At 40.6% G+C, this 18836-nt stretch overlaps 1 protein-coding gene across 1 annotated transcript in view; it reads left to right on the plus strand.

Moving 5' to 3' along the window:
- Positions 1-15798, plus strand: part of LOC118825715 (adhesion G protein-coupled receptor A3-like) — a 46429-nt gene extending 30631 nt beyond the window's left edge. The window contains exons 7-19 of the mRNA XM_036596500.1: positions 1953-2166; positions 2850-3014; positions 4243-4444; positions 4721-4870; positions 6929-7084; positions 7287-7487; positions 8019-8226; positions 9790-9998; positions 10306-10430; positions 10829-10952; positions 12528-12673; positions 12878-12973; positions 13977-15798. Coding sequence (XP_036452393.1) covers positions 1953-2166; positions 2850-3014; positions 4243-4444; positions 4721-4870; positions 6929-7084; positions 7287-7487; positions 8019-8226; positions 9790-9998; positions 10306-10430; positions 10829-10952; positions 12528-12673; positions 12878-12973; positions 13977-15459 — 3479 coding nt within the window. The 3' untranslated portion in view covers positions 15460-15798. The remainder of the gene's footprint in view (positions 1-1952; positions 2167-2849; positions 3015-4242; positions 4445-4720; positions 4871-6928; positions 7085-7286; positions 7488-8018; positions 8227-9789; positions 9999-10305; positions 10431-10828; positions 10953-12527; positions 12674-12877; positions 12974-13976) is intronic.
- Positions 15799-18836: the final 3038 nt, after the last annotated feature.

Genomic DNA, 18836 nt, shown 5'->3' on the forward strand with positions numbered 1-18836 from the left:
GCCCACTCTGAAGTTTTAAAGAGAGTTTCAGCTCTGATTTTCAGTTCTGGTTTTTGAATGAGGCAAAATACAAGGCAGCCCATCAGGACAGAGCTCATTTACATATCAGTCCTAAAGGTACAGTAATGAAAACAGCCAGTTTAAATTTAATGGATAAAGAGAGATTGGACAACAGTCATGTAAAAACTAATTATGACCGCAGTTGTTATAAGTGGGCCTCAGTGGAAAAATAAACTGCAGTAAAAATTTGGAATATGAGTTTGTAAGTATTTTCTATCGTTCAATAAATTTTCCTCTAGGGAAGTGAATGGAACTGAATACATTATTTGAGTATCTAAGGCAGTATTCATTAGAGTATTTGAATGCACACAGTGCTGTGCTTAACCTGTAGCAGGCCCTGGCGCTTACTCTCAGTGCAGACTGTTCAAAAAGATGAGAGATAAGCACAAGTTTGGCACTGAATACCCTTCTTTTTTTTCTCATCCTCATATTTTGCAGAGGTTGTGCAATATTTAAGACTGATAAGAGCAAGGCACACTGGCACAATGAAGACTTTGTCTGGCTTCTTTCCCAGACACAGATTATGCCCACTTCTAGACTTTTTCAATGAAGAATCACTATTCATAGTGCTTGATTTAGTTCAAAGCTAGCTTTAATATGCCTGAGGAAACCGCTCCATGAGGACTTTGATGTTGAATGTTAAATTATTGGTGGCGGATGGTTAAAATGTGGATATGGTTAAAATACTGATTAGGTTTACTCTAAATCATAGTACTCTCACTAGTCTCAAACATTAAAACCAGAGTGGCTTTTTTTTTTGTTCTTCATATTGTTAATGAGTGTAACAGCTTTGAGGCTTGGGAACGCCTCACCTGGATGAAAAATCTTGTGTTTATCTGTACAAAACTAAAAGGGAAAGATGTTTAACTGTTTGGTGACATCAGTCAGCACTGTTGACAGAACCTCTTCTTGCAATGCTTACTATGCCTGCCTAACCTGGACAAAATGCAAAATAGTGTTAGGACTGTATTGCAGTGTATTGTGATACGCCTTGCAATATATTGAAAATGCAGTTGTGTATAAATAATTACATGATTGAAGAGCGATCCAGCAATATTTACCTTTGTCTAACTACACGAATACCCTGATTCATCAAAACTACGGCTGCACCTATGCAGAAATTCTGGGCCAATGCCAGTATTTAGATGCACACATCTGATGATAGTGATGCCGATGTTGACACAAACATTTGTAAAATAGCTTTACGAGATTACTCTTGAGTGATTTACAATTAATTTATTGATACCTATTAAATAGATCGTGAGCATCTTAAAAATCATTCACAAGCATTTATAACATCAATAAAAAGGGCATCTGTTGCTTTCCAAATACTGAGCCTCTATTTATATTGTTAAACCTCAAATCTTGCTGGTTACATATCTTATTCATATGCATTAGATAGAACGGTTTACTGTTGCCCTTTTATTTGTGTTGCAACTGTTCATTACTAATTTTATGGTGTTTATGACGTAATTAATAACTAAATGAATTTTAAACCAATCGTAAAAAGGTAGTCTTATTGTAGAGCAACACAAAAATTGCCACTACGTCTACCTGTATTAAAAGTACAGAGAAATAACACTTATTGGTATAGGATTAGAAAAATGAATGAAATGCAGATATGTTAGCACCGTAACCCAGTGTTGCCCTAAACATTCTGCAATACAATTCCGATATTCCTTTATCATCTTGCATGTTTAATCAAAACATCCACAGAAACACTGAAACTGTGACTGGTCAAGATGCTCACAGCACACAGGGGAAGAACCTTGTGATTGAGTGGAGGGCTCCATTGCATATTGTAGCCTTCTGCAATATCAGTCAGCCAATATTGCTGTAATGTTTAACAAGTGATATTTTATGCAGTACTTGCCTTCACCCTCTCGCTGTAGATGCACCCCTGGAGCTTCCTTCTTTCCAGATGACTCCATCCCAGCATCAGATCGTCTTCCAGGGGGACAGCCTGCCCTTCCAGTGCATGGCTTCCTTCGTGGATGAAGACATGCAAGTGCTCTGGTACCAGGATGGCAAGATGGTGGAGCCTGATGCCACTCAGGGCATCTACATAGAGAAGAGCATGGTGCAGAACTGTTCCCTCATCGCCAGGTACTGCAGCCAGACTCAGGAAAGCTTCTAGTTGAAGACTGTGATGCTTGTTGATATGCTGAAGATCTATATGGTATTTAGGTTGTAAATTGCTATATACTTATGAGGAAGGGCTGGATAAACTAGCGTTTCAACAATTAGTTAATCAGAAAAAGTGTTGATATTTTAATTAATTAATTAATTAATCAATTAATTTATTTTTATGTGCCCTTTACTTAAAGAGTGCTCTGTAATGTTCTGTAATGTGTGATACACGCAGCCATTCTGATAGAATGCAGTGTACTACTGGAAATATTGGGGGAATTCAGCTTCTAGTGTTTTATTGCACCAGTAAAGACTGATGCATGTAAAGAACTTTTTAATGGTGTTGACAGCAAAGAGAGAGGAACCAAAGCAGGCAAAATTGCTAGAATAGTCAGTTAATTGAATAGCATTCCACAAGTTAATTGATTATAGAAATCACCCCAGATGTTCTTCAGCATGCATGTAGAAGCCATACATGATGGTTTGAAGCTCCTCATGCAAGTCTATAGAAATATCAAAACAAAGCATTAACTCCGTAAAATAATATGTCTGATGGACTTATTTGCAGCTTTTGAGGGCAGAGGAGTGACCTCAATCTCTCGTCTCTTGTGAGCAGTCTGTCATTTGAGAACAATCTCTTCTTTTTTCCCTCCTCGCAGTGCCCTGACCATCTCCAACATCCAGCCAGGATTCACGGGGGACTGGGAGTGCCGTGTGCGAACCAGCCGAGGCAACAACACTCGCACGGTCCACATTGTGGTTCTTGAGAGTTCTGCCAAATACTGTGCCCCTGAAAGAGTGTCCAACAACAAGGGAGAGTACAGGTGAATTTGGCTGATCTTCTGAGGCTGAAATGCAGCTGCATATATGTAACTCTGAGCAGTAAGCCATGTAAGGTCAAGGCTTTAAACGTGTTTCATGAGGGAAGCGTGCTTACTTGTCCAGCTTGGGAATTTAGCTCTTCGCTGTCCTCTAGTGGCTGAAAAATGCATGGTTTACAGTTGGTGGAGCAGAGAGAAAACCCAGCATTAGAAGCAGAAACACAAAACATTACACACCTAGAATCTGTTGTTGCAATAAGAGAAACTAGCCTGAGGAATGTAGCAGTTCTCCAAGAGGACGTTAAAGAGATGATTTGACCAGAAAACATCAGATTTACACAGTTTTCCCTTTTACATCTAATATAGTCAGTCAGACAAGTCACGTTGTCTATAAAACTTAAATATTTACCCCATTTGCATCTGTACACCTCTAAATGCCCAAACAATTTAAATGATAGCTTTTCACATGCTGCCGTCTTGCTCATCTCTGCAACCCATTCTTGAAATGAAGGAGCGCCTGCTTTTTTCCATTCCCTAAGAATAATTTGCCTGTCTATCATCAGACTGGTTTGTATCCACTTCTGTAAGTACTTGTCCCTGGTACTTAGAACTAAGGAATCCCCTAAGACAAAGAGTCTAGAACAAAATGCAATTTGACTACCTAGTACTTCATGAATAAATTGCAATCCAGAATTCTGGAATCTAGCGCAATGCCACATAGCACGACTTAAGTCTCCTTCCTCAGACTCACAATGCCAGGGCTCAGCTGTATCCCTGTAACCAAACCTGTACAATCTGGTAGGGGACCGGTAGACCTGGTGTAGAATTTTAAATTGTGCAAGATGTACTCTAAGATCTCTTTGAAGTTTGTTTCTTTAGTTTTCCAACAAGAAAACCGTGGCTAATGTAGCTAACCAAAAATGGAGAATCATGCCCACTGGTTTACAGTGTGCACACTTACCTCGAACTATGTTGTTAAGTAACATCATATAAAATGCTTATGTAGTTTCTAATGTTGTATGACTAAACAAAAGTATGTTGCATAGCTAACAACTTGAATAGAAGCCACCTGAAGCCTGTGTTTTATCTAGCCCTGCCCAGTTACTAACATACATGGCATATTTAAAAGCCGTTGGCACAAAAGAAGCAAATTTTAGGCCAAAATTACTCCATATTGAGTTCCTGTACCAGAGCCTATCAGTTCAATCACAACTTTGTTCTGTGTATGTAGATGGCCTCGCACGCTGGCTGGCATCACCGCGTACCTGCCCTGTGCCCGGCAGGTAACGGGTACAAGCATCTATACGGGCAGCTCGGCTGAAGACCGGCGTGCAAGGAGACGCTGTGACCGCAGCGGGCAGTGGGCTGAGGAAGACTACTCCCGCTGCGAGTACATGAAGGACACCACCCGCGTGCTCCACATCATCAACCAGGTGCAAGACTGCTTCTCCCTCCCAGCCTGCTGCTCAGTGTGTTCTTAGCCTGGTTGCTGTTCTAGAGTGCATGCAGGAGAAAAGCTCTGACCTTTACCCCCCATCACCAATTTTGTGTAATCTCTTGACTACCTTTGTGTTTCATATCTCATTACTCATTATTAATAGAGCCTCATCAATATGATTTTAGATGTGTTCTGCTATCCTCTGTGCGATATACGATCATTTCTCATTTTCTTGGTTTCCATTGTGTCTGTCTTGCCCTATTGTGAGCAGATGGCTCTGAACCTTACCAACGCTGTACATACAGCACAGCAGCTCCTGGCTTACACGGTCGAAGCCCCTAACTTCTCTGACAAGGTGGACGTGATCTTCGTGGCCGAAATGATCGAGAAGATTGGCACATTTGCTGAGAAATATAAAGAGGTGGGTCAGGAAGGAGCAAATGCAGCCATTACATTGTTATAATAGGCTCAAAACTATTGGTTAGATTTAATGGTTACTTGGCTTCATTTATGTTCAATCACAGTTTTTTCTTCCCAGATCAAATAAAGCTGAACTCTATGTATTCCCAGACCCAGATTAAGCCGAAGCTGAGACAGAATATGATTCTTAATGGACAACCAGTAGCATCCCAGTTTAGTCCTTAACTAGGCTTAATCTGTGTTCGCATGGATTTTTGTCAAATTCCTCAAAGACTCTGTTTGTGCTGCTTCTGAAGTTGCTATCCTTAACTAAGTCTGAAATTTAATCAGAAAAAGACAAACTGAACTCAGTTTAAAAGGGGCTGCTTTTATCAATAACCCTGTTCCCCACCTCACTCTCCTGCGTTCTTCCTTACTCAAGAACAAAGCAGGCTTTCTGTGGCTTAATCCATGGAGAGAGCGGCATGGAGAGAGGAGATAAGATCAGAATGGAGGGATTTGGCCGCAGAGCCGTAGAGGAACGTGGAACTTCGTCTCTAGTATCGTATTTCGCAGTGCTCCGTGTTGAGGGGAAATGTTAGCATGTAACACCTGTACATAGATACACTTCATAGCTCTCAGTTTAAAGAGTTGTAGAGCTCACATAGCTCTCTGTTAAAACAAATGATTCTGTGTAATTTCTTTACTTTTTCTGCGCTTATTTACTTCTCAAGTTCCGATCAAGTTAGTCATACATATCTTCGCCTGCATGCCATTGATTACAATATGTAGTGTGTGCTCTCGGCATGATGGACTAATAAGTTAATGTCTCGTGTCTCATGACCTTGTGCTATACATCCCTCAGGTTACAATTCGTCCTTTCAGTTAATCCCTTATTTTCTAGTTATGTAATGTGTTTGTGTGAGGATGTAGGATAAGACTGCTCTCACTTATGCATATGATCTAACACTGTGCATGAACCCTGCTACATAACATTAATATAACCGTCCCCTAAACATGTCATGGAAAATGCAGATATAACATGCTGTCAGGGGTCGTCATAACAGTATCATGTTACGTTTATTGGTGCTGATTTATTGTAATGCGGGCAGATTTTTTCCTGTGTGCTCTAGTTAGCACTCATGATACCCATTTACACCTGGTCATTCATGTGTCTTGAGTATCAGGATTAGGCCTATTGCCAGGTAGGTGTGATCCACATAAAAATGCAGATGTAAATGCACCCAAGTCATTTAAAACAGATTTAAATCTGTTTGATCAAACCACTTCAGGAGGGGGTGCTTTTTAGCCAGATGTTAGATGAGTGTAGATGCATCCATCTCCAAGGCAGTCCCCTGGAATATTGTGTGTGCGTGCGTGCAAGAGGAAGAGAGATGTTAAGATAAAACTTTTTATCTTTTTTAAGTCTGGCTCAACCCTCTGTTCACATACAGAGCGACCTGCAGTGAAATAGCAAGAGGCTACCACATAGTGGACAGAAAAAGTAGGCTCCTGACCTCAAGTTCACTTTGGTAAATGACCATTCCATGTAACCTTTTTTCCTGAGCCAAGATTAACTCAAACCTAGAGGTTTAACACTTTTTAGATAAACCCTTTTCCACTCTTATGCAGAGGGTTTCTTTTTGCCTGTTTTGCAGAAAAAAGCGTGTACAGAATGTGGTCATTTCCTTGCATCGTAAATCTATCACCAGAAAATCTCTATTCACGCAGTCTGACATGGAATTTGGCCAGGATTTTATTTGCACTGTGGTAAGCAGGGTATGCGGCAAACATATAAGACCACTCCAGTTGCACAGTGTAAAGCAGGTTAACTGAAGATGCATTTGATTACCAAGTAAATGCACATAGTTAAAATCTTGTCAGTGTCAGATTATAATCCAGACACACACACACACACACATCTAATAATGATCATAGAAATTATACCAAGTAATATGAATGAAACTGCTCATGTTAAGTAATGTGTATGTTCAGTTTTTTGAGTATATACTACTGAATGTTCCAGTGTTCTCATGCGTGTGGGTGTACGTTTGTTTTGTGTGTGGGTGTTCTGTCTCAGTTGGGGGACGTGATGGTGGATATCTCCAGTAATCTGATGCTGACTGATGAGCGAGTGTTGTGGATGGCGCAGAAGGAGGCACGAGCTTGCTCCCGTATTGTTGAAAGTCTGCAGAAGATCGCTCTACTCAGACTGGCTAGTGGATCTTACTACACTGTAAATACCATCCAAACCTTACAGTACACATCTCAGTTACTTCATTACTTTTCTGTTCAGCCTCTATAGAAGGCAAAATAAAGGTTTTTTTTTTATGTATTTTTTTATTTAATTTTTTTTTTTTTCAAATTGTTGGTATTATAGTTTTGGTTTGATAGGTTTTTTTTTTATGCGTTTATTTTATTTTATTTTGCTTCAACAGAACTCTCATAACATCGCAGTGGAGGCGCATGTGATCAAGGCCAGCAGCTTTAATGGCATGACCTGCACATTGTTCCAGAGGATGGCGCCAGAGCGCACTATGATTCCTCACCTGGGCTCTCTAAACCCTGACTTTAATATGGACCGCCAGCTCAGCTTCAAATGTAACGTCACCAGCAATCTCTCTGCCCTGGCCCTGAAGGTGTGTTACTTGTACTTTTTTTGTTTGTTTTTGTTTTGTAATGGATAATGTGATTCTTCTGGAAATATGTTTTCCCACTCTATATCTAGCTTACATGATCTGCAGAGCATTTCCCTAGTATTTCTGAGATTAAAGATTTGGTCAGTTCTTTTAGGATAACTGCTTTTTTGTCTGCATAATTAGATTGTTGTCATATTATCTTTTATGGTGTTTAACTTTTTTAACCATTTTAAATCAACAGCTCCCCTTTTCATTCTGCTCATTCAAGTTTTCATTATGCTACATTTTCAAGAAACGTTTGAACGGCACAGGCAGAGAATTTTGGGTGACATTTTTAATGGACACACTGCCTTTACTATTCCAGTAAAAAATGAAAATTCTATAAAAAGAATGTACGTTTGAAAATCTAAGATGATTGTGGTTAAGAAGCATATATTTCATTCCTGTGCAGTTGCATATGTAAATAAATTATTTGTGTTTTGATTTTAATGTCAGTGTTTAATAATTTCTTCTTTCCTTGTATACATGCAGAACACAATAGTAGAAGCATCAGTGCAGCTGCCTCCAGCTCTCTTTTCTTCGCTGCTTAGCTCTGGTCAGGCTGAAGATGTTGTCTACAAGCTCCAGCTGCTGGCTTTCCGCAACGGCAAACTCTTCCCCCCAACCGGCAACTCCACCATGCTGGCCGATGGCAGCAAGAGGAGAAGCGTTGTCACGCCTGTGATCCTCACCAAGATCGGTAAGACACAGCAGATCAGAACTGAATGTTGTGGAGTCTACTGTATGTGTTTCTGCTCTGTTTCATGGCTGACAGGGGCTGTACACTACCGTCCAAAAGTTTGGAATCACTGCACTGTTTTCGGTAATATAAAACCAATTTTTGTTACTCAGCATGACTGTGGTCATCACTCTGTGTCCAGAGTTATGACCACAACTGTAGAAAATTCCATAACAACTGAGAAAGCGGCATAACATTGTTAAAAAAAAGAACAAAAAAAACAAGTACCCTCTATAATGACTCATACTAGAAAAGTGGTGATTAAATAGTGAGGCAAAAACAATACCTCTGGTCAAATTGCATGCTTATTGATAAGTTAACATCCTCTGCAGAGAACAAACATAAAATGGCATTTACTGCAAATTTATTGCACATTTTTTTTTATCTATTTGCTTAATTTAACATAGTGGAAGAGTATTTAATGTACATTATACATCATTTTAAAATAAATAGCCACTTGCAGCACAACTGCAGATTTTATGTACTGTAAAACTGTTAGAAAAATCCCCTGACCAGCCTTTTTTATAAATGCACAAAAATGAGAAAAATCCCAGAATAACTATATATGTAATTCTTGTGTTTTAATGTTTAAAGTATCTTGATTGAAGTATTTTGCGGGCTAATAGTTAAGGACAGAGTAAGCAGCTGAATGTCACTTGTGCTTACATGAGAGACTGACGTCCGAGACTCTGCTCAGCCCAGCACATTGCTACTCTAATATTAGACACAGCTTCTAACACTACAATATAATTACAGTGCTGTGAAAAGTATTTGCCCTTCACCCGATTTTTCTTAGATTTTTGCTAATTTGTCACATTCAGCTGTTTCAGATCATCCAACAACACTACCCATAATTCAGTGTCAACCAGATGGGCTGTGAACATGTTTCAGATCTTATTACTGCTAAAGAGGACCAGGAAGAGAATTGAGTCCCCTATAACATTCACTTGCATTGTGAGCACAAAAAGGGTCATTTGAAGCTGGATCGCTTTCAGATTCACTTTAACAGAAATGACTTCGGTCCATTTAAAATGATATGTGAAACCACAGGTAATTTGATCCTTTCTTGCTTTGCAGCTCTTTATGATTAATTTATTGCAGGAAGTTGTATTGTGATAATGATAAAAATATAATTCATTCTGCTGCTCTGATAAATATATAATTACATTACTTTATCACTTAAACTTGTTTTTTTTCCCCAAAAAATAGAAAAAGAAATATAGAAATCAAATAAAGCATCTGAAAGTCTAAAAGTGGTGACTAGTTATGATGTTACAAGCTATATTTTTTTTCTAAAATAACTATAACTATAAATATAACCAGTGACTCCAAACTTTTGAATGGTACTGTATGCTGAAAGGAGTTCACAGCAGTACATTTCACACCTCATGAGTTCATGGTTATAATAGTTCCTTACATAGCTGAACAATAGGTAAATGTTTAGCTATAGTGCAGGCTGCTTAGTTTGGGTTTACTTGTAATCACATGAAGATTAGCTGATGTCTGTGTCTTTCTTGCTGTCAGAGGGTGTCCCACTAAAGCCCCTGCGAAGCCCAGTGAACGTGACTCTGCGGCGCTTCTTGCACGGTTCGGACCCTGTGGCCGCTCATTGGGATTTCAGGGCGCTGGACGGTCAGGGTGGCTGGCAGTCGGATGGCTGCAGGATTCTTCACCATGATGACAACTTCACTACGCTGTCCTGCAATTCGCTCAGTAACTACGCTGTGCTGATGGTGAGGAGGGATGATGTATGTTAGTCGACACAAAGATATTAGCTTTAACAGCCTGAGGATGACTCAGTTCAGGTCTTTACTGCAGCAGATTTCTTTGAATGTTTGACCCTTACAAAATGTAGATGGTGATCAGGGACCACAATATATGAAAAAAGTCCTTAAGTAATTTGCCTGGTGGTTCTTTTCTGGGTGGATCCTGGGAAAAAGCAATAACTGTTCTGTCCAAAGTTTTTGAAGCCCTGCTGAAAAGCAAAACACCAAATGGAAATGGCATGTTAGGTGTTTATCTAGGTGTTTGTTTCAACAGGATTTGAGTAGGACTGAATTCATCACATACAGCTTCAAGCCCCTCCATCCAGTCATCTATGCCACAGCTATTGTACTGGTGCTCTGTCTGCTGGCCATCATCATCAGCTATATCTACCACCACAAGTAAGAATCTAGCCCTCACTCCCATCCGTATACTAAAGTAAACACATAGAACAGCCCAAATCTCAGTCGTAGAGTACGTTTTTTGCTGAGTAGTTTTTCCAGTCCTAACTAATCAGTTCATCTTGTTACAGCTCATCAGCCATTATGGTTTTTTTAGCCTTATCTGATGTATTATTACTTGTTAGAGCTTGTGAAATTCAGAATTGTGCAAGGTACCGCAGGACAGAGATTGCAATATTGTCTTGCTAAGATTGTAGAATTGTACTTAGAAAACTTCTTGTCTGCTAGCGCACTATTTCAAGATGCCACCACTGGGCCAAAGCTGGTAATATCACCTAATAATTTGGACTGTATTTGCCTTAAAGGTGACACTAATCCATGCATTGTTGTGTATGCAGGTCTGTACGTATCAGCAAGAAGTGCTGGCACATGCTCGTTAACCTGTGTCTGCATATTCTTCTCACTTGTGCTGCATTTGCTGGGGGTATCAACCAGACTCGCTATGCCAGTGTGTGCCAAGCGGTATGAGCAACATCACTACAAATCTTTTCAATCACAATGTCATTTATAGCATTTTTGTAATACCTGCATAAAATACTTAGCTTTATATGTTGCATGGGGTATCTGAAAGGTTTTCTCAAATATTGGTAAACTTTTGATCTGTCTGCTTATGAAAAAGTCCTGTTGGAACTAGAGCTTGAATTGAGCCTGAATTTCGGTCCCAACCTGTATACAGCCCCAGAATTTCTGTCTGAATTTCTGACCCAAACCCAATGATAGTCATTAGAGCATGGAGAAATAAAATAGGAAAGGATTAATGTGCTGTAATAAAATTGCCAAAAGAGTGCTTTTGAACAGCATCTCAAACATTTTTGTCTGGCGAAACTTTTCATAAACTGTTATTGCGCTGTGAGTTGCTGACATAGTGAAATGTTAGCCTTTTTCTGTTTAATACTAAAGTCTTTACATTGAACATATTGAATATATCAGAAATATTTTTGGCCAAACAAATCAAGCATTCTTTTGGCCACACTTACTTTCCTGAATCGATTCACTGTTTGTCATGTTTTCTCATGAGTGAGGGGCTCGTGGACCTCAGTGCTGAGTGAATGATTCCAGCATGGCAGATTACAAAAAATAGTTAAAGTAGTGAAGAATAAAATAAAGAGAAAAGCTGAAGCAGGAGGACATCTGGGAAAAATCTGTTAAGTGTGAGGCAGGCTTTGAAAACACAAACATGACTTGCTCTAAATGAAGCAAATCAGCCAAGTGGAGGATTGTGATATGGCAAAAAATGTAATATGACAGTACTTAAAGAGTGTTTCTAACATAATATTATTTTTTTCTGATAAGATTTTTTCTGACAGACAGAGCAGTGTCACAATTTTATAAAGAAAATGCTGTCAAAAACTATGAATCCAATGATTTGTAATCAAAATTGTATTGTGCTGCACTAAATCCAATTAAACAGCACTAAGTATGCTCCATTTGTAATCAGACATGCAGTTGGGAAGAGTCTTTGAAGTACTGATGAAATCCAGAAAAGCATATTGTGACATTCATTATCGAGATAATGATATATATTGTCATGTTACCCAGCCCTACAGCCAGTAAAGTTTACTTGCTCTAGAGCTACAGGACTAATGTTGCTATCAAGTAGCTTAATATGCTTACACCCATCCATTAGTATCATGCCTAAAAAATCTAAAATCTGCCTTAAACAACACAATGTAGTTATGTGATTCTCAAATAGCCAAGCTTATGTAGCTTATGACACTGTACATCATAGTGATATCTATTATGCAAATTAAGAAACCACAAATCAAGTTTATTGAGATGACTGAACAAAACACTGTGTAATGTGTAATAATTTAGGCATGTACTTGGTAACTGATGGCTGTATGCCCTAATTACCTGTCAGCTACCTCAGCCTTATTGCTCCAGTGCAAAACTAAATAAGCAGACTTTGAAAACAATCTTGGCAGATTGACTGATTACATTTGGGGTAAAGGGGAATCTTTGTACATTAGATTTTTGGGCTCCACTTCTCACTGGTGTAGATATTGAAATATTTGGTATGTGATTTCTGTGTCTCAGGTGGGCATAGTCCTGCATTACTCCACATTAGCTACAGCCTTGTGGTCAGGAGTCACTGCAAGGAACATCTACAAGCAGGTTACACGCAAGACCAAACAATACGAGGAGCTAGATGAACCTCCTCCTCCACCAAGGCCCATGCTGAGGTAAAGAACTACATTTCATATGAAAAGGGAGGTTATAGGAAGTTATGACACTTGCTTATATCTCTGTAGTTATGCATTTGATGACACCAACTGTCTAAATATACTAAAATTCTCTGCAGTCTTTTACATATTTTTTGCTACATGTAGTAGAAGTCTGAATATTTGATGTTTATTAGCTTGAAAATATTCTGATTTCCTCTCCAGGTTCTACTTGATAGGTGGTGGGATACCCATAATTGTTTGTGGCATAACTGCAGCTGCTAACATAAAAAACTATGGCAGTCGGCCCAGCGCACCCTAGTAAGTGTGGTTTTTCATAGCGTTAAGTTGATTAACTACCCATTTTATATCAAATGAAAGTGAGTTATGGCTTCAGTCTAGATTTTTGTGTAGATATGTAAAAAATAGTAGACGTGTCATGAAGAGACAAAGGTGCTATTTTGCTAAAATACTTGAAAGTAACATTGCATATATGATCTTGTCTGAAAACAGCAAAAAAGGCAGAACACAACAGAAATAATAAAACAGTCTAGTGTGCTTGCATAGATTTGTCACATTGATTGCAAGTCTGCGTTTTCATATGGTGTGTCTGCAGAAACACAGCCTTACATTATTTTTTGTATAATGAGTGAATGTACATGACAAGATGTGACACTGACTAAATGTGTAATCTTTTTGCATTAGTGGCTGCTTCAACACACTGCTGCTTTCTCAAATCTCTCAGTTGACACCATTGTCACATTCATATCTTTCTACACCCACAAGCTGTTATTGATGGCATTTTCTGCCCACGCGCTGCGAAGTGAATAATGGATACTTTGCGGAGGCGAAAAGTTGAGGCGCTCTGAAGTTAGCGAGCCTAATTATGGCATTCTATTTTTAGCCCGAGCCTAGCCACCCTGTGTCTGCCAGTTTTCCTGCTGCTGTCTTCCTCACTAGTGGCAGCTGTTTGGGTTGGGTAACAGCAGAGCAATTTGGAAAATCCGCACCATCTGAGATTTCTGTAGTTTAATTAATCTTGCACTTCCAAAGACGAGTACATTTCAGTGTGTGCAAAGACGAGAATCGCAGAACAAACTTGCGCATAATGAGAAAGGAAAAATGCACTGTAAATGTTTCACCATATGGCTGATGGAACTTTGATGGCATTCAGCTCTATTTAAACCTGATCTGCATATTTTGTGCTCTTGAGTGGCTTAAATAGAAAGTAAAAATATAGTACGATTTGCTGTCATACATTAATTGGCTATGTACTTTCATTTTGTTAATTAAAGGCTAACAAAAGCATCTGCTGTTTCCTCAGCTGCTGGATGGCGTGGGAGCCCAGTCTCGGAGCATTTTACGGTCCGGCAGCCTTCATCGTCTTTGTGGACTGTATGTACTTCCTGAGCATTCTCCTTCAGCTGCGTCGCCACCCCGAGAGGCGCTTTGAGCTCAAAGAGCAGCCTGAGGAGCAGCAGCGGCTGTCTGTGGCTGAGATCGCTGAGGTCCCTGCCGCACACGTGGAGTCGTCGTCTGTGTCTGGTGTCCAGCCGGTGTCACTGTCAGCGCTAGAGAATGAGCATACGTTCGCAGCTCAGCTCCTTGGCGTGGCTGGAGCCTTGGCTCTCTACATAGTGTTGTGGGTATTTGGCGCCCTGGCTGTTTCTCAGGAGCATCCCATAGATCTGGTGTTTGCATGTCTGTTTGGGGTCGCCGCTTTGGCACTTGGGGCATTCCTCGTGGCCCGTCACTGTGTCAGTCGCCAAGACATGCGCCGCCACTGGGCACGGGCCTGCTGCCTCGGGCGACGGAACTACGCTGTCCAGGTTGATGCCCTCCTTGTGCCAATTCCAGGGCCTGCTGGGAGCGAGTCGGTCACTACGGGGAATGGGGAGGTTGGAAGGTGCCCCGCCAGTGGCACAGAGTCGTCTTGCACCAATAAAAGTGCACCAAGTCTGCGGAATTCTAACCAGGGCTGCAAGCTGACTAATCTGCAGGTGGAAGCAGCCCAGTGCAAGGCGATCCCTGCGCCGACCAATGGAGTCACTCTGCTGGACAACAGCTTAACAGAGCACTCGTTGGATAATGAGATCAAGATGCATGTCACACCTGTTGAGGTCCAGTATCGCCCCGTTGTCACCAACGGTCACCCTGGGATAGGGAACGCCAGTGTCAACGGGTACTCGGGACGGCACCACAAGAACCGAGCACGGGCGCACCGCGCTAGCCGACTGACTGTTTTGCGTGAGTACGCCTACGACGTGCCCACCAGTGTAGAGGGCAGCGTGCAGAGTGCCCCTCAAAGACGTCACCATCATGACAGCCTGCATGCCCGCAACAGCCGGCGAGCGGCCTACTTGGCGTACCGTGAACGCCAGCAGAGCCAGCTACAGCAGGACAGCAGCGACGCTAGTGCTAGCCTGCCTCGCCGCTCGCGCCATTTTGATAGAGGGGCCAATAAAGGTGGCATTAACCTTGGCAATGGCCGTGTGGGGAACAGCCTCAAAAACGGCCTTGGAGGCAGCCTGGGAAACGGCCTTAGCAGCAGTCAAAGCAATGGGGTTAGTAACGGATGTGTAGTAGGAGAGGGAGCTGAGACTGAAGTATCGAGTTCAGTTAAAGACTGCCCGAAGCAGCCGCTCCCTGTCGAACTGGAGGTGCAGCCCAAGTCTTATGGGCTGAACTTAGCCTCGGAAAATGGACCTGCTAAAACATCAGAGAGGCAACAGAATTTGCCGTATCTCAATATGGAGTGTTCGGGCTCTGTTAAGACTGGGTTGTGGAAACATGAAACTACCGTATAACAGATGTTGCCTCTTCATAGACTGCATATCAGTTTCTTTATAACTGTGAACCTCCTGTTTTTTTTTAATTATTATAGACAATATAGTTTCAAAGCAGGAAAAAAAGGATTTATAATTGAATTGTTTGTATTCAAAGTTGGAAGAAAATGTTAGTATACCACTTGCCAACTGTTAGACGATCTACAAAAGGTCTATTTTTGTACCATGTATTTCCTTTCCATATGTAAACATGATTTTGTATGTGAAACTACACATTCTGGCATCCTATGGGTATAGATAGGACTAGATCTTATGCTCTGATGTGTTTTGGCATAATTAAACGGATGGTTTCCAATTGCATTTGCAAAAATGTAAAAAGTCATCAGTGTTTTGCTTCCCAACCCACACCATATGAAACTAAGAGCCGAGTTCAGAGGTGAACTAAAGATTCTTCGGCAGAGGGCTTGATCCAGGCTCTGCGGTTGCTGTAATTGGGGTAAGATGCAACATGGTGTCTATTTCCTGAAGGCTCTGCACTCTAATTGAGGTGCAGGTCTTGCTCTCTATCTGCTTTTCTCCTCAGTGGAGGAGCCAATTCGGCAGACTGTGTCAGGAATATTCCGGGCCACTGCCTCCCGAGTCTGTGCCCACGCTATGATTGACGGCAGAATCTCAGGTCAGCCTGGCTGTTATTGGCAGCAATGAGAGAGGAGTATAATTATTGGAGTGAAACACCACCACCTCTCCAACTCCTCTTTCTCCAGCTTGCTGTCTGCGCAGTAACTCGCTGCAGGGCATCATTGTGTGGGTGAGTATGTGTGTATATTTAGAAAGGGAAGCGGAATTCTCTGTTACCCAGGTAGGAAAAGTGCAGGTATGTCCTTAAAATTATGAACTAGAACTAGTGCCTTGGGTGGTTCTAACAAAGTCCTGGAGTATTTTGCTCACACATCAGGCCTGATATGAAAGGCTTTGAACAGAGGGATGACAGCTAAAGCAACATTCTCACAATATGCAGTGGGTTTCCACGCAGGTTAAACTCGAGATGTAATCGTTATAGTAATAGTTGGGTTTTCTTGTAGGAACTGCCACCTTTAAAGCTTTTTACTGTATATTTCAGTCAATTTTTAATATACCTAAATACAATAGATGTACCTTGCCTGATAATGATCTGATACTTTTTTCTTACTGAAGCAGTTGATTAGGTGCAGAAATGCTGGTGATACTGACATTAATGCAGATGTGAAAAACAGTGGCAGTGTGGAATACTGCACCTAAATAAGTCTTCATAATAAGCTTCATAGCGCTGACGTGTTTGTTAATTGTAAATTATTAGTTAGGGACTTGTTCTGCTTACATTCAGAGTTTTGTTATTTTGTAGCCATAAATAAGTAAAATAGTAAAAAATACGATGAAGACCATATATTGTTATTGCATTTGCATTGATTGGCCATATTGATTCTAAGTCCATCTATGTTTTCATGTGGTGTGTCAGCAGAAACATGGTCTTGAATTATTTGTGCGCACATATGTGTACATACAAGGATATGACTTGAAAACATGCTGTGATTTCGTTAGCGCCAGCTTCAGGGAGCGCACTGCCTCTTTCGTATAATGTTCCATCGACAAAGCTGTCATATTCCTATCTCTGCACACCCACTAGAGATTTCAGCATCACTGTCCTAACTGCATGAGGACTGTACCTTTAGGTGGCTCCTTTAGACTACTGTGAGCGTCATTCGTGAGCCCGATTGTAGAGCAACAATAATAGGGATCTGATCTGTTGGATCAGTACGGGCAACGCTGCTGAGGTTACACATTTTCACACAAGCCATTCACTCCACAATCCACATATATGGAAACTAAACAGCAATGATGTGATGTTACAAAAACAAACACATTTACATATTAGCTTACAGCAGTTTAGCCCTGCCCATTCACACTGAAGTTATAAGGAGTGTTTTAGTCCCAATTGAATGAGGTATAATACAGGGCAGCCAATTGTAACAGAGCTCATTTACATAAAGCAATCTAAAAGATAACAGCAAGTTTTAATTCTATTGCACATAGAAGAATGATCCCAAGAAATTCCACACACTGTAGTTTGGATCAGTCCTCAGCATCAACTGATGCCTTTAGATCATGTATTGGAATCAATATTGGACAGTAAAAAGTGTGATCAGAGCATCCCTAAACACAAATCACAGTTTAATGCTACTGTTTTTGATTAAGCCACTGTTATTATGAACTGTTTTGAAAATCCATGGAAAACTTTGCTTTCATCCTGCCCTCAGAGGTTGGTGTCCCTGCTGATTTATATCCGAGCATGTGGAGTTTTTGGCAACTAAAGGATTGCAATTCTCTGTCCATTCTCAGCCAGGCCAGATGGGTCCAGATTCTGGGGTGATAAATTAAGCTTATGTACTAGTTACCAAATACGACACCATCGGTTGCAACACAGATGAAGTGGTCAATCGTAGGAAAGCTCTCTGGACAGTCTGCTATGTGTGTGTGCTGTGAAAAGCTGGTTTGAGTTATCACCTTAAAAACTTTCATCCAGTTGATTTGAATGATGGCCTGAGCTTTACTGTTTCAAGCTCTTGTGTGAAGGTCGAACAATTAATATAGAAACCATTAAAATGCAGGTTATCTGTTACTGTCATCTGCTGCCACAAGGCATGGAGGACTTTGCCAGCAAAAAAGAAACAAGATGTCCGGAGTTTTCACCCTGCTAATGATGTATTAAAAGTATATTTCACCCAGACAGAGATGCATTGCCTGGCCGTCTTAAGTGTGACAGTGAAATAAGGGTTTGAATTATGTATGGAAGGCTTGTGACTTGATTAGCGATGGATGTGATAATCATCCAATCAAGCTGTTATCTTCAGGCCAAGTCAGGACAAACTTAAAACATCTTTCAGTTTGCAGCATGTGCCCTTTAAAACTCTGAAGTTATTTATGACTTTAGATACATCTAAACAAAACTTGGCAAGAGAACGTAAAATTTATGTATGCCGCAGCTGTCTGAACTCCAAATGAATAACAAATTAGGGCAAGAAAAAGTTTTGTAAGAGTAAGTTGTCTTTCATGATTGAGGAGATATAAAAAGTTTACACACCCTTATTGAAATGGCAAGGTTTTGTGATGTAAAGCCAACTATCAAGATAAATCAGGTCTGACGTTTTTCCATCTTTACCAACAATAGAATTCAAGAGGACTACACAACTTTGTTTATTGCAGCAGTAACTATTTAAGTGAGTAACTTTACACCTGGATTTAGTAATCTTATCCCAGTCTTCTTTGTGAAAAAGTTCAATTTCCTTCACATTGCTAGGTGATCTGTGCACAGCCTGATACAGGTCATTTCACAGGGTTTCCTATTGGATTGAGGTTTGGGC

The sequence above is a fragment of the Colossoma macropomum genome, unplaced genomic scaffold (genome assembly GCF_904425465.1).
Source record: "Colossoma macropomum unplaced genomic scaffold, Colossoma_macropomum, whole genome shotgun sequence".
Taxonomy (NCBI): Eukaryota; Metazoa; Chordata; class Actinopteri; order Characiformes; family Serrasalmidae; genus Colossoma; species Colossoma macropomum.